Genomic DNA, 15,700 nt, shown 5'->3' with positions numbered 1-15,700 from the left:
GTGTTGGGCTTAGGAGATAAGGTGCAAGATGCCTGAAAAGACCAAAGCTCCAGTCGGTTGAGGCCATCTTTGTGCACATGTTGGCCACGCCAACTCAAATTTTTGTCAAATCCATGTCTATAAATCTTCGTAGATATGATCATGCGTCAAGATACATGGTTGGATGGACAGGAATGGCCGTGAACCATTCGGTCAAAGCTTCCTTAACCCCTTCGCTGCGGCGGCTATTCCGCCGCAGCGCTAAAGGGGCGGGGCGGCCGCGCGGCGGCCGCATGCTGGTGACAGAACCGCTCCGTCACCAGCCGCGGTTGAGCTATACTGGTGACGGAGCGGTTCCGTCATGACCCGCCCCGCTCATTAGAACGCCCGCGCAGGCGCGAAATCAGCGCCGCGCAGGCGCGGCGGCTGGGCCATGACGGAGCCGCTCCGTCATCAGCACAGCTCAACTGTAGCTGATGACGGAGCGGCTCCGTCATCAGCACTTAAGGGGTTAAAGCAGAGTAATGCAAGCAAGACCATTGTCTAGCATTACGTTTGGTTGCAAACCAACATAAATCACCATTTGAATTGGTTTGTGAAGACCAACCTGGATTTTGCTTCAGGTCTGTGTTACAAAAGTGATGCAAAATCTTTCTGGATCTGGCATTTTGTGTCTCCATGTCCTGTCTGAGGATGCTGGCCTGCAAAGTTAAAACTATAACTAAAGACCTGGGGACTTTTTCCTGCCAGAGAAGGGGAACTGACTTTGATTGTGAAATAAACCCACACAGAGGTTTTTATTAGAAAAGTGATCCTCTCTAACCACATACCCCTGGTTTTGACAGCTGGTGAGAGGGGTGGAGACATCCCTGCAGCACAGGGCTGGAGGAGACTGGAGAGAGGCCAAGGGAAGGCACTCTCACTGCTCTCAGGAAAGGATCAGATTGTGGAAGGCTGCGGAGGGCTGTTTCTGCAGACAGGGGAGTGAGGACACTGAAGTCTTCTTCCATCTAAAATTCGAAGCACAATGGTGAATTCCCTGAAGAGTTGGAGGCCGAGTGGACGTGTTCATGGCGGCTGGGGCTGGATCCACACAGGTGAGGCAAGTGATGGGTGAGACACCATGACCGGTGCCTGCAGTTCCTGCACACAGAGCTCACGGTGAAACCTCCTGGCCTCTCCTCCCTGGGACCAGCTCTCCCATCTCTTGTTGACTTTAGACTTGTCTTTGACCCTGTACAGTGCTCCGCTACCTTTTGGCTAGGCTCGCGTATAGACATACCAAATACATGCATTGACACATACATGTTCACCTGTTGTGCTGGTCACTGCTGCAGGGTGAGAGCTGACCTCCATCTTTGGGGGTGGGAGTGGAGGTGGGGTGCACTACCATGCTGCACCTGGAAATACATCTCCCTGCAGATGTTTAATAGGACTCTGGGGGTTCACTGCAGCTAAGGAGTCCTACAGGATGGCGGCCCACAGGGGTTGCATCACCTGTGCCATTGCAGTGTCCCTTCTATCAGTTGAAGGATGACCGGGCAGCAGAAACTGCCTCTCAAAGATTTATAGCAATGCCCGCCAGGCTCACATCCCATCCTTGGGTGGACAAATGATGCCCCTGGGTACTGTGGAGTATTAGGGGCTTGTTGATAGCGTTTGACAGGTCAGTGTTTGTTTCTGTCCCCAAGCCGCTGTTTGAACTGTGAAGTGCAACAATTATCAGTGCTCAGTGGGCCCCGCAGGACTCTGGGCGCCGGTGCCACTGCACCTTCTGCACCAATGGGTCCTACGCTGCTGCCTATGTGCAGTGCACCATCAGAGGCTTGTTTGATACTGTTTACCAGGTTGGCTCAAAGTCCAGTCCCCTCCTGTCTTACACCCTGCAGTGACAAATCCCAATTATACAGGAAAAGGTCACATTGACAAAAGTATACAGGTGTCTTCTCGAGATGAGAAAATCCCCAGACAAGTTCCATTCACCAAGCTTTTCAGAAGTGTTTTATCAGCGTGAGTGCGAATGTTTCTTCTGTTTTCAAAGAGCAACAGATTTTATAAAGTGTCTTCTGCTTTTCACATGGTCCTTCTATATTGGAGACACTGGAGTCAGCCATCATGCTTGCATTGAAAACACCAAGGCCTCTGTCTATATTGGTTCTGAAGAACCTGAAAGTGCCTTTATTCTAAGAAAGTGCCATCCGCACACCTGCACCAAGTCCCAGCCCAGTCATGGACAGGCCTGAGTCACTGCCCACTATCAAAGAGGTCATTATTAATAGCAGGTTCACCTGTTTGGCTGCTGAGATTTAATCAGGGTACATTCCTTATCAGACCTGGTAATTACCAAGCGCAGTATATATTTCAACACTTTCTAAAGGGGCTCCTTGCACAAATATTCAATTGTGTTTATGTTACAATTTGCAGGGACACTCATAATGAGGACTTTAATCTGAAAAGCATTAAAATATCAAAGCTGTCATACCTTCAGGTTTCACACAATTTTACCACCTAATTCAGGGTCAATGATTTGCAAATCAGAAGGTTCAGAAAATGAAAGCCCGGACGGGTCAGGCAGCAGACGGAAGGTGGAAAATGTCACACACAATTTCTAATGAATTCGAGTTTCAGTGACATGGATCAGCAGTGGGGTTAGACTGTAAATTAATAAAAACGTGTCTTATTAGAGTCACATTTTCCTCCAGCGGTGATCAGAGAGCTGCTCATAATCCTCTGTCCTGTTTGTGGATTTCCTTCTGAGTGAAACAACCGCGGCCACAATTTTGCCCATTTGGAAGAGTTTTTTTCTGTTTATTAAAAGTTCTCCTCTGGCCTCAGAAGGGGCCTTCAGTAGTGTATGTGAGCAAAGCATACTACAGGTGCACTAAGTACAGGGGGTCTATCCACAAAGGTACATGTACATGTGTGAAACCTACACATACATATTTACTCCTACATGTATTGCTTTTGACTATTCACCATTTCTTAGTATAAATGTACATATTTAAACTTTAGGAAGCCAGGGGATGGAGTCCAATTTTCAAGTTTAAAGTTAGTGCTGGTAACTGTTCACACAGAGAGAACTTCATCACTGTGGTGGATTCCTCCCTCAGGGAAATAAAAAGAAAAGTGATTAAAGTTTGTTAATTGAGAGTGGTTTGTGAGGTGCTAGACTTACTCCAAGGCTGGAGTAGAGTACACCCATTCATATATTTATTTATTTTATTTTTATTTTAGAGGTTTTATATAGTGCTGGCTGGACCCGGAGGTATCAGAGCGCTTTACATGATAGAGCTAGTTACGGTCAGAAACAAATCACCTCATCATGGAGTAACAAAAACATCAGAGCACTTATACGACCGAGCTAGTAACAGTAACACAAAGTAACAACATCAGGGAATAACAACAGGTAAAAACAGAAGAAAGAGCGTCTTGAGATTATACAAATCATATAAATAGCTAGACAGAGTAAAGAGTTAAGTACATCAAGTTTAAGGTGCAGGTCGACCCCCAATATTTGTTGAGGAGGTGAATTTTGAGGTCTTTTTTAATGCTGGGGTAGGGGGGGTTACATCTTATTGTTTGGGGAGGGCGTTCCAGATGTAGGGGGTATTTCCGGAGAAGCAGCTGGATTGTGTAGACTTCTTTTTTAGCAGGGGTGGGGCAAGGAGGAGAGCGTTAGCGCTTCTCAGAGGTCGTTAGCTGCCCATTTTGCAGAGTTTATTGGCAAGCTCCATTTTGATGGAGGACTTTGTGTGTGATGCATGCTTTTTTGTAGGCGGATCTGCCTTCGATGGGGATATTTACAACAAGGGGTGGTGATGGACAGAGTCTCTGAATTAAGCAGAATACTCTCACCCAGTCAAGAGATCAGGGCTAGATCCAACACCGTTTTTTAGCTCACTGCACCATCCCAGTTTCAGAACCTGGCTGTATGCAAATTAGTCTGTTCCTGTCCCAGTGCATGATGGGAACAGGGCAAACCAAACTACAAAAGCCAATTCTTACACTGGGAAGGAAACAAGCTCCCGGGGACCGGTTTCTGGCATTACAGCCGTCTTCGGCCCGGTTTGCTTGAATCCTGATGGTGCAATGAGCAAGGGTCTCACATCTGAGAATACCCTTCCACGCTTAGGGTGGACAAAAATATTTACAACAAGGGGTGGTGAGGGACAGAGTCTCTGAATTAAGCAGAAAGCTCTCACCCAGTCAAGAGATCAGAGCTAGATCCAACACCGTTTTTTAGCTCACTGCACCATCCCAGTTTCAGAACCTGGCTGTATGCAAATTAGTCTGTTCCTGTCCCAGTGCATGATGGGAACAGGGCAAACCAAACTACAAAAGCCAATTCTTACACTGGGAAGGAAACAAGCTCCCGGGGACCGGTTTCTGGCATTACAGCCGTCTTCGGCCCGGTTTGCTTGAATCCTGATGGTGCAATGAGCAAGGGTCTCACATCTGAGAATACCCTTCCACGCTTAGGGTGGACAAAAATATTTACAACAAGGGGTGGTGAGGGACAGAGTCTCTGAATTAAGCAGAAAGCTCTCACCCAGTCAAGAGATCAGGGCTAGATCCAACACCGTTTTTTAGCTCACTGCACCATCCCAGTTTCAGAACCTGGCTGTATGCAAATTAGTCTGTTCCTGTCCCAGTGCATGATGGGAACAGGGCAAACCAAACTACAAAAGCCAATTCTTACACTGGGAAGGAAACAAGCTCCCGGGGACCGGTTTCTGGCATTACAGCCGTCTTCGGCCCGGTTTGCTTGAATCCTGATGGTGCAATGAGCAAGGGTCTCACATCTGAGAATACCCTTCCACGCTTAGGGTGGACAAAAATATTTACAACAAGGGGTGGTGAGGGACAGAGTCTCTGAATTAAGCAGAAAGCTCTCACCCAGTCAAGAGATCAGGGCTAAATCCAACACCGTTTTTTAGCTCACTGCACCATCCCAGTTTCAGAACCTGGCTGTATGCAAATTAGTCTGTTCCTGTCCCAGTGCATGATGGGAACAGGGCAAACCAAACTACAAAAGCCAATTCTTACACTGGGAAGGAAACAAGCTCCCGGGGACCGGTTTCTGGCATTACAGCTGTCTTCGGCCCGGTTTGCTTGAATCCTGATGGTGCAATGAGCAAGGGTCTCACATCTGAGAATACCCTTCCACGCTTAGGGTGGACAAAAATATTTACAACAAGGGGTGGTGAGGGACAGAGTCTCTGAATTAAGCAGAAAGCTCTCACCCAGTCAAGAGATCAGGGCTAGATCCAACACCGTTTTTTAGCTCACTGCACCATCCCAGTTTCAGAACCTGGCTGTATGCAAATTAGTCTGTTCCTGTCCCAGTGCATGATGGGAACAGGGCAAACCAAACTACAAAAGCCAATTCTTACACTGGGAAGGAAACAAGCTCCCGGGGACCGGTTTCTGGCATTACAGCCGTCTTCGGCCCGGTTTGCTTGAATCCTGATGGTGCAATGAGCAAGGGTCTCACATCTGAGAATACCCTTCCACGCTTAGGGTGGACAAAAATATTTACAACAAGGGGTGGTGAGGGACAGAGTCTCTGAATTAAGCAGAAAGCTCTCACCCAGTCAAGAGATCAGGGCTAGATCCAACACCGTTTTTTAGCTCACTGCACCATCCCAGTTTCAGAACCTGGCTGTATGCAAATTAGTCTGTTCCTGTCCCAGTGCATGATGGGAACAGGGCAAACCAAACTACAAAAGCCAATTCTTACACTGGGAAGGAAACAAGCTCCCGGGGACCGGTTTCTGGCATTACAGCCGTCTTCGGCCCGGTTTGCTTGAATCCTGATGGTGCAATGAGCAAGGGTCTCACATCTGAGAATACCCTTCCACGCTTAGGGTGGACAAAAATATTTACAACAAGGGGTGGTGAGGGACAGAGTCTCTGAATTAAGCAGAAAGCTCTCACCCAGTCAAGAGATCAGGGCTAGATCCAACACCGTTTTTTTAGCTCACTGCACCATCCCAGTTTCAGAACCTGGCTGTATGCAAATTAGTCTGTTCCTGTCCCAGTGCATGATGGGAACAGGGCAAACCAAACTACAAAAGCCAATTCTTACACTGGGAAGGAAACAAGCTCCCGGGGACCGGTTTCTGGCATTACAGCCGTCTTCGGCCCGGTTTGCTTGAATCCTGATGGTGCAATGAGCAAGGGTCTCACATCTGAGAATACCCTTCCACGCTTAGGGTGGACAAAAATATTTACAACAAGGGGTGGTGAGGGACAGAGTCTCTGAATTAAGCAGAAAGCTCTCACCCAGTCAAGAGATCAGGGCTAGATCCAACACCGTTTTTTAGCTCACTGCACCATCCCAGTTTCAGAACCTGGCTGTATGCAAATTAGTCTGTTCCTGTCCCAGTGCATGATGGGAACAGGGCAAACCAAACTACAAAAGCCAATTCTTACACTGGGAAGGAAACAAGCTCCCGGGGACCGGTTTCTGGCATTACAGCCGTCTTCGGCCCGGTTTGCTTGAATCCTGATGGTGCAATGAGCAAGGGTCTCACATCTGAGAATACCCTTCCACGCTTAGGGTGGACAAAAATATTTACAACAAGGGGTGGTGAGGGACAGAGTCTCTGAATTAAGCAGAAAGCTCTCACCCAGTCAAGAGATCAGGGCTAGATCCAACACCGTTTTTTAGCTCACTGCACCATCCCAGTTTCAGAACCTGGCTGTATGCAAATTAGTCTGTTCCTGTCCCAGTGCATGATGGGAACAGGGCAAACCAAACTACAAAAGCCAATTCTTATACTGGGAAGGAAACAAGCTCCCGGGGACCGGTTTCTGGCATTACAGCCGTCTTCGGCCCGGTTTGCTTGAATCCTGATGGTGCAATGAGCAAGGGTCTCACATCTGAGAATACCCTTCCACGCTTAGGGTGGACAAAAATATTTACAACAAGGGGTGGTGAGGGACAGAGTCTCTGAATTAAGCAGAAAGCTCTCACCCAGTCAAGAGATCAGGGCTAGATCCAACACCGTTTTTTAGCTCACTGCACCATCCCAGTTTCAGAACCTGGCTGTATGCAAATTAGTCTGTTCCTGTCCCAGTGCATGATGGGAACAGGGCAAACCAAACTACAAACGCGAATTCTTACACTGGGAAGGAAACAAGCTCCTGGGGACCGGTTTCTGGCATTACAGCCGTCTTCGGCCCGGTTTGCTTGAATCCTGATGGTGCAATGAGCAAGGGTCTCACATCTGAGAATACCCTTCCACGCTTAGGGTGGACAAAAATATTTACAACAAGGGGTGGTGAGGGACAGAGTCTCTGAATTAAGCAGAAAGCTCTCACCCAGTCAAGAGATCAGGGCTAGATCCAACACCGTTTTTTAGCTCACTGCACCATCCCAGTTTCAGAACCTGGCTGTATGCAAATTAGTCTGTTCCTGTCCCAGTGCATGATGGGAACAGGGCAAACCAAACTACAAAAGCCAATTCTTACACTGGGAAGGAAACAAGCTCCCGGGGACCGGTTTCTGGCATTACAGCCGTCTTCGGCCCATTTGCTTGAATCCTGATGGTGCAATGAGCAAGGGTCTCACATCTGAGAATACCCTTCCACGCTTAGGGTGGACAAAAATATTTACAACAAGGGGTGGTGAGGGACAGAGTCTCTGAATTAAGCAGAAAGCTCTCACCCAGTCAAGAGATCAGGGCTAAATCCAACACCGTTTTTTAGCTCACTGCACCATCCCAGTTTCAGAACCTGGCTGTATGCAAATTAGTCTGTTCCTGTCCCAGTGCATGATGGGAACAGGGCAAACCAAACTACAAAAGCCAATTCTTACACTGGGAAGGAAACAAGCTCCCGGGGACCGGTTTCTGGCATTACAGCCGTCTTCGGCCCGGTTTGCTTGAATCCTGATGGTGCAATGAGCAAGGGTCTCACATCTGAGAATACCCTTCCACGCTTAGGGTGGACAAAAATATTTACAACAATGGGTGGTGAGGGACAGAGTCTCTGAATTAAGCAGAAAGCTCTCACCCAGTCAAGAGATCAGGGCTAGATCCAACACCGTTTTTTAGCTCACTGCACCATCCCAGTTTCAGAACCTGGCTGTATGCAAATTAGTCTGTTCCTGTCCCAGTGCATGATGGGAACAGGGCAAACCAAACTACAAAAGCCAATTCTTACACTGGGAAGGAAACAAGCTCCCGGGGACCGGTTTCTGGCATTACAGCCGTCTTCGGCCCGGTTTGCTTGAATCCTGATGGTGCAATGAGCAAGGGTCTCACATCTGAGAATACCCTTCCACGCTTAGGGTGGACAAAAATATTTACAACAAGGGGTGGTGAGGGACAGAGTCTCTGAATTAAGCAGAAAGCTCTCACCCAGTCAAGAGATCAGGGCTAGATCCAACACCGTTTTTTAGCTCACTGCACCATCCCAGTTTCAGAACCTGGCTGTATGCAAATTAGTCTGTTCCTGTCCCAGTGCATGATGGGAACAGGGCAAACCAAACTACAAAAGCCAATTCTTACACTGGGAAGGAAACAAGCTCCCGGGGACCGGTTTCTGGCATTACAGCCGTCTTCGGCCCGGTTTGCTTGAATCCTGATGGTGCAATGAGCAAGGGTCTCACATCTGAGAATACCCTTCCACGCTTAGGGTGGACAAAAATATTTACAACAAGGGGTGGTGAGGGACAGAGTCTCTGAATTAAGCAGAAAGCTCTCACCCAGTCAAGAGATCAGGGCTAGATCCAACACCGTTTTTTAGCTCACTGCACCATCCCAGTTTCAGAACCTGGCTGTATGCAAATTAGTCTGTTCCTGTCCCAGTGCATGATGGGAACAGGGAAAACCAAACTACAAAAGCCAATTCTTACACTGGGAAGGAAACAAGCTCCCGGGGACCGGTTTCTGGCATTACAGCCGTCTTCGGCCCGGTTTGCTTGAATCCTGATGGTGCAATGAGCAAGGGTCTCACATCTGAGAATACCCTTCCACGCTTAGGGTGGACAAAAATATTTACAACAAGGGGTGGTGAGGGACAGAGTCTCTGAATTAAGCAGAAAGCTCTCACCCAGTCAAGAGATCAGGGCTAGATCCAACACCGTTTTTTAGCTCACTGCACCATCCCAGTTTCAGAACCTGGCTGTATGCAAATTAGTCTGTTCCTGTCCCAGTGCATGATGGGAACAGGGCAAACCAAACTACAAAAGCCAATTCTTACACTGGGAAGGAAACAAGCTCCCGGGGACCGGTTTCTGGCATTACAGCCGTCTTCGGCCCGGTTTGCTTGAATCCTGATGGTGCAATGAGCAAGGGTCTCACATCTGAGAATACCCTTCCACGCTTAGGGTGGACAAAAATATTTACAACAAGGGGTGGTGAGGGACAGAGTCTCTGAATTAAGCAGAAAGCTCTCACCCAGTCAAGAGATCAGGGCTAGATCCAACACCGTTTTTTAGCTCACTGCACCATCCCAGTTTCAGAACCTGGCTGTATGCAAATTAGTCTGTTCCTGTCCCAGTGCATGATGGGAACAGGGCAAACCAAACTACAAAAGCCAATTCTTACACTGGGAAGGAAACAAGCTCCCGGGGACCGGTTTCTGGCATTACAGCCGTCTTTGGCCCGGTTTGCTTGAATCCTGATGGTGCAATGAGCAAGGGTCTCACATCTGAGAATACCCTTCCACGCTTAGGGTGGACAAAAATATTTACAACAAGGGGTGGTGAGGGACAGAGTCTCTGAATTAAGCAGAAAGCTCTCACCCAGTCAAGAGATCAGGGCTAGATCCAACACCGTTCGATGGGGAGCCACTGGGGAATTTTGAGGGCTGGGGAAATGTGGTCGAACCGTTTACAGTCGGTGATGAGCCTGGCTGCAAAACTAAGTACAGATTTGAGTAGAGCTAGGTGGACCTTGGGGATTCCGGTGAGGGTGGCATTGCGGTAATCAATTGGAGAAAGGACCAGGGATTAAACTACTAATTTAAAATCTTAAGTTGGGAGAAAGGGTTTGCTTTTCTTGAGATGACAGAGAGTGGGGAGGGCTCCTGTAGCTGAATTTTTGATCTGGACATTGAGGTTCAGACTGTTATCGATGGAGATACCAAGAGATGTTACTGAATTGGACAAGGAGAGAGAGCAGTTGAGGGCATTGAGGTCAGAGATCCAGGTTTGAATGGGGAGAGGGTTGTTTTTAGGGGAGAAGAGAATGATTTCAGTTTTTTGTGGGTTTAGTTGGATATGATTACAGTGGAACCAGGATTGGATTTTAGGGAGGGAGTTATTAAGGTGAATGATGTCAGCTTGGGTTTTGATCTTATAATAGAGTTGGGAGTCGTCGGCATAAAGGTGGTAGTTGATACCAGCTTGTTCAAGAATGAGGGTGAGGGGTTCCATAAAGAGGTTAAAGAGATAGGGAGAGAGAATAGATCACTGGTACTACCCACAAATGGTTTGTCTCCTATCTTCAACATCAAACCCAGCACATAAAAATTCAAGACTGTCTATCTAACCCCACTCCGGTCTCCATAGGAGCCCCCCAGGGATCTCTTCTCTCTTCCTCTCGGACTCCTAGGGAGACCGGAGTGGGGTTAGATAGACGGTCTTGAATTTTAATTTGCTGGGTTAACAGTGTCACAAACTGCGGAGAGATCAAGGAGGGTAAGTAGGCAGGTCTCGCCATTATCAAGGGAGTGGTGGATATCGTCAACAATGTTAAGCATGGCAGTTTCAGTGCTGCAGCCTTTTCTGAAGCCTGATTTTAAGGGATCCAGAAGGTTGAATTTTTCAATGTGTTTGTCTAATTGGAGTAAAGCACATTTTTCGAGGACTTTAGAAAGAAGGGGGAGGTTAGTGATGGGGCAGAGATTGTTTAGGTCATTAGGATCAGCATTAGTGTTTTTGATAATGGGGAGACTTGACCCAGTTGAAGGGAGCTAGGGACATTTCCAGTAGCTAGGGAGGTGTTGATGATTGTGGTCCAGGATGGGACAATGATGTGCTTTAGGTCTTGGAAAAGGTTAGAAGGGAGGGGATCTTTGGTTTGGGAGGATGGTTTTAGTTTAGCAATGATGCTAAATATTGCATACTAACAGTGACTCTGTACAATGTTCAGTGCACTATACTAACTGGTCACTGCACCCTTCAGATTAGTGTGCACCAGTCACTGCTCAGTGCCTTCTGTGCTCTGCTCACTAGTCAGTGTGCAGCATGCGTGACTCACAGCTTCACACTCAGTACATATTGTCTCTTTGTATGGACGTATGTACCGCATATGTCTCACTGCTCGATGCACACACTGCTTACTGGTCGTTGTATACCTGCATGACTTGTACCAGGCAGTACCCACTGCTCATTGCACACTACTCTGTGTGCAGCCAGCCGAGCACGCTGCAAGCTGCAGTGTGAACTTTGCAGAGCTCAAAACCCCATCCACCCTGCACACTACACACTGCTCATTGTGCACTGTTTGTTTCGTGTTACTCACTATGCACTGCCCTCACTAGCCTGGCAATGCACACTGTTGATTGTGCACTATAAATAGCTTTTAATGCACCACTGATTGTTCATTGCTAAATATTTATTGTGCACTACAGACTGTGCGTCATGCACTGCACATAGGCCAGTGCACGCGGTAACTGCACAGCGGGCAGTACCTTCCGCTCACTGTGCATTGTTCACTGCTTACTCGACCATACCCCATGGTACCCTGAATGCTAGCATCTTAAGGACTAAACAAGGTCCTACGTTTCCTCTAAAGAGCTTTAAGCACTAACAGAAGTAAATACATGTATTGTGTTAATCACACAGAGTTCAATAAAAACTTTACATCTAAAATAATCATACACATTTATAAAAAACAACCTCAATTTAATATACCTTAAATAGTGTTAGATTAGTCTAACCATACTTTTGGGCATGTGATAAGCCAAGTGTAAAATGCCATTAATCTATATATATAAAAACTAATGTAAGTCTGTCTGTCTGTCCTTTATGCATTATCACACCATTCATCCGATCGCCATGAAACTTTGGGAAGTTGTTGAGTACACTCCCGCAAAGGTTTCTGGCATAAACTCTTTTTAATTATCGGCCCATCAAGGCCCTCATAATCTTTCAAATACTGAAATTGTCAGGGAATTTGCGAGCATCGTCAACAGTTTTGCCCCCCAAATGGAAATCGGTTGGTGGATCTACATCTGAAGCACGAAAGAAAAAGGCATTACGAGCTTCAGAAACAGACGAACAACGGGAAGCAAGATTAGAAGCTGTTCGAATACAAACTGCTCAAGACCGTTCTTCTCAAACAAACGAGCAACGTGAATCAAGGTTGGAAGCCGATCGAGTACGCACTTCTCAAGCCCGTTCTTCTCAAACGAACAAACAACGAGAATCAAGATTGGAAACAGATCAATTACCCACTGCTCAAGCCCGCTCGAATGAAACAGGAGAGCAACGAGAATCAAGATTGGAAACCGATCAATTACGCAGTGCTCAAGCCCGCTCGAATGAAACAGGAGAGCAACCAGAATCAAGATTGGAAGCCGATCGAGTACGCACTGCTCAAGCCACACTTTGAAATGTTTTCCATATTAAAATGAATACGTTTCAATAAAAATGACACAATGTAAATTAAATGTTATCATAACGAGTTTCCTTAAATTTCCATTCTTTTGAGATCGCAGCAACGTGTGACGGGTGAGCTAGTTTTTTTAAAAAAAATATGGTATTTGATTGCAAAACAGTGTCTGAGGGAGGCTCTGATGGTCTGGCCTCCCTCATCGCTCTGCTGTAAATATAGTTTCCTTAATATTAACAATTCTGGAAAAATGCAAACAACATGATCAAGCATGTCAACTTTATAACTACACAGATGGAAAGCATTCTTACCTTTCAGTTTCAGATTCAATATTCTTCCAAACTCAAATATTGGTATATAAAGTAATCTGAACCTTAAGTATTTCTTTGTTAGTGCACCTTGTAGATTTGATTCAATGTGTACTTTATTCACTGATGAATAAGATTCATACATCAAATCCTTGTGTCTGTGGTTCATCAAGGAAACAAGGTAATTTTCTATGCTGCTTTGAACGTAGTTTTTCTTAGTAGGTCTTTCTGCATAGCACACCTCATTTTAGCCAGCATTTCAGTTGATGGTAGCCTGAATTTTCAATTGCCTTTTCTATGGATGTTAACTTTAATTCCATATTTTATTATGAATATATTTTTAGTTCTATGAAAATGAGATATATTAAAGATGGTTTTGCTATGACACAATCGCAAAAGTCTATGGGTTGTGTTTTAGTAACGACAGGAAGAATGGCGGTCAGGCTAATACGTGTGTGGTTATCTGCGGACTAGTATTAGTACGGTGCTTCCAGGTAGGAGGACTAACCCAATAACCCCCGTAAGTGTGTGAATCAAGGATCCACACTGAAAAGTGAGCACAGTCCTGGGCACGCATTGTGGGGATCTCTCAAAATTGCTGTACCTTTTAAATGTTATATAAAAGCAGAGGTCGACACCAGCATGAGTTTGAAATGGTTTATATCATGAAACAACAACTGTGTTGAGCCAAACAACCAGCCTACACGTGTTTCGTCACCAAGAAAAGTCCTGTGACTCTTCAGGGCTAATGCGTGTCTAGAATGGTGTGGGGAGCAGTTCCAAAAAAACGGTGATAATTCCAACCCGGGTAGGGGTGTGCGTAGGAGTCCAAGGAAGAGACGTGGGTGTTGAAAGGCACACCGCGTTGTAATCACGGAACCGGAAGGATGATTGCGGCCGCAGGCTCAAGTAAAGCGGTAATGGCAGTCACAAAGAGAAAGGCTGAGGTAGGCACGTTGGTGCGGCTAATGCAAGGCTGCACCACATTCTTGTAAATATGCTGCAGCCTTGCATTTCAGAAGTGGTGGAGCGTGTCGTTAAGCCAATGAGGCTAATGCCGCGCTCCGCCATTTCCTTGTACATATCTCCCATAATGTGATATTCTTTTTTAATATTTTTTTGTGAGAAGGGTCATAGCAGAAATATTACATGTAGTTGAACAATGTGATCATAAACCACTTTGAATTAATGGTATCAAATTATGTTAATTGTTCATATAGTAAGAATATTTAGTAAATATTTTGCAAAACGTTTGTCTCCAAAATCCAGAAGAGCAGTAAATCAGTAATTTTTGGATCTTGTTTTGAGCTCTTTTAATGATTAATTGACCCTTCCCATGAAGGAGGCCCAAATCCAGTTGATGCTGATTCCCTTCTGGAGTCCTCCTTTACTTGGGAACATTGTGGTAGAGGTAACAGTCTCTCTTTGCGTGACAGAACGTGGTGGGAGCAGGGCAGGGGAACGGCCACTAGGTGGCATGGCAGGCACTTTTCTCAATGCCTGTCAGTTTTCCTCAGCTGTGGCTGTGTTGCTGGAACGTGAGCCGAGGGGTGAAACAAACACCCCTGCAGCTCCCGCGGTTTCGGGGGCCCCGTCTTTAGTATGTGAAGGAGGCCCCCTCAGCTCATCTGTAGAGAGTTGTGAGAGAGAGGTTTGCTCTAAAGCAGCTGCAGTGTGCAGCCTGCTCTGAGCTCCTCGCCCTGACCCAGGACTGAAGAGAAGCAGAGTAACACGTTACATTGTTTATCTTCAGTCAGAGCCAGGCCCGGAAAAAGGATGGAGGTGGGGGCCCCAGAGAGAGCATTCCCCACAGGGCACTATTCCTCGAAGAAGGGATGAGGCAGCACAGAGCTGACAGAGAGAGGAGGAGGATTGCAGCTCCAGGAACAGGATCTTCTGGGACGCATTGGAAGGTAAACAAGCATTTCAATATATGGTTTAGCAATATATGCATTTGCATATATGGTTTGGATTGGAATTGTTAGGTGTGGAATTGTGTTGTGTGGATTGGATCTGTGTAGTGAAATATTGTGGCATGGTGTGCAGTGTAATTATGTGGATAGTAATTGTGTGGTATTGAGTGCACTGACATTTTGTGGAGTGTGACTTTGTGTCATGGAGTGGGATTATGGGATTGTGTGTCTTGGAGTGAGTTTATCTGGAATGGTATTTTGTGTTGTGGAGTGGTTTGTAGTGGAGTTTACTTATGTGGTGTGCTGTTAAATATTGTAGCATGATGTGGAATTGTGTAGTGTAGATTGGATGTATGTGGTGTGCTGTGTTGTTGGTTTGAATTATGTGGTGGGGAATGGAAATGTGTAGAGTTGAACTTGTGTGATGTGGAAGGGTGCGCTGTTGAGTGAAAATTGTGTTGAGTGGTATTATGAGGCATGGTGTGAAGTGTAGTTATGTGGAATGCTGCGACATGGCATAGACTGGATTTATGTGGAGTGTATTTATGCAATATGGAGTACAGAATAATTATGTGGAGGTAAATTATGTGATGCTGAGTAGTATTATGTGGAGTGTAACTATGTTGTGTGATGGATTCTGGAATTGTGTAATGTGTGGAACGATGTGGCATGGTGTGGTGTATAATTGTGCTGAGTGGAATTATGCAGCATGTTGCAGAGTTGTATTTTGTGGAGGGCAATTATATGTTTTGGAGTTGAGTGTAAATATTTTGTGTGAAGTATAATTAAATAGGTTGAAGTGGAATTGTGTGTGGCTGGATTGTATTGTGTGGAGTGTAATTATGTGGTTGGAGTGGTATTAAGCTGTGTGGAATGTTACACAGAGCACAGCCGGTCACATCTGTCAGCAGCTCTTGCTTCCCTCGTCCCA

At 46.2% G+C, this 15,700-nt stretch overlaps 1 protein-coding gene across 1 annotated transcript in view; it reads left to right on the top strand.

Annotated features, from left to right (window-relative positions):
• Positions 1-932: 932 nt before the first annotated feature.
• The window catches only part of LOC147706613 (uncharacterized), a 213,740-nt gene continuing 198,972 nt past the window's right edge, over positions 933-15,700 (top strand). Inside the window, exon 1 of the mRNA XM_086929105.1 lies at positions 933-1,076. Coding sequence (XP_086785231.1) covers positions 1,007-1,076 — 70 coding nt within the window. The 5' untranslated portion in view covers positions 933-1,006. The remainder of the gene's footprint in view (positions 1,077-15,700) is intronic.

This window comes from Lissotriton vulgaris, chromosome 7 (assembly GCF_964263255.1).
Source record: "Lissotriton vulgaris chromosome 7, aLisVul1.2, whole genome shotgun sequence".
Taxonomy (NCBI): domain Eukaryota; kingdom Metazoa; phylum Chordata; class Amphibia; order Caudata; family Salamandridae; genus Lissotriton; species Lissotriton vulgaris.
This window is presented reverse-complemented; position numbering and strand designations above follow the sequence as displayed.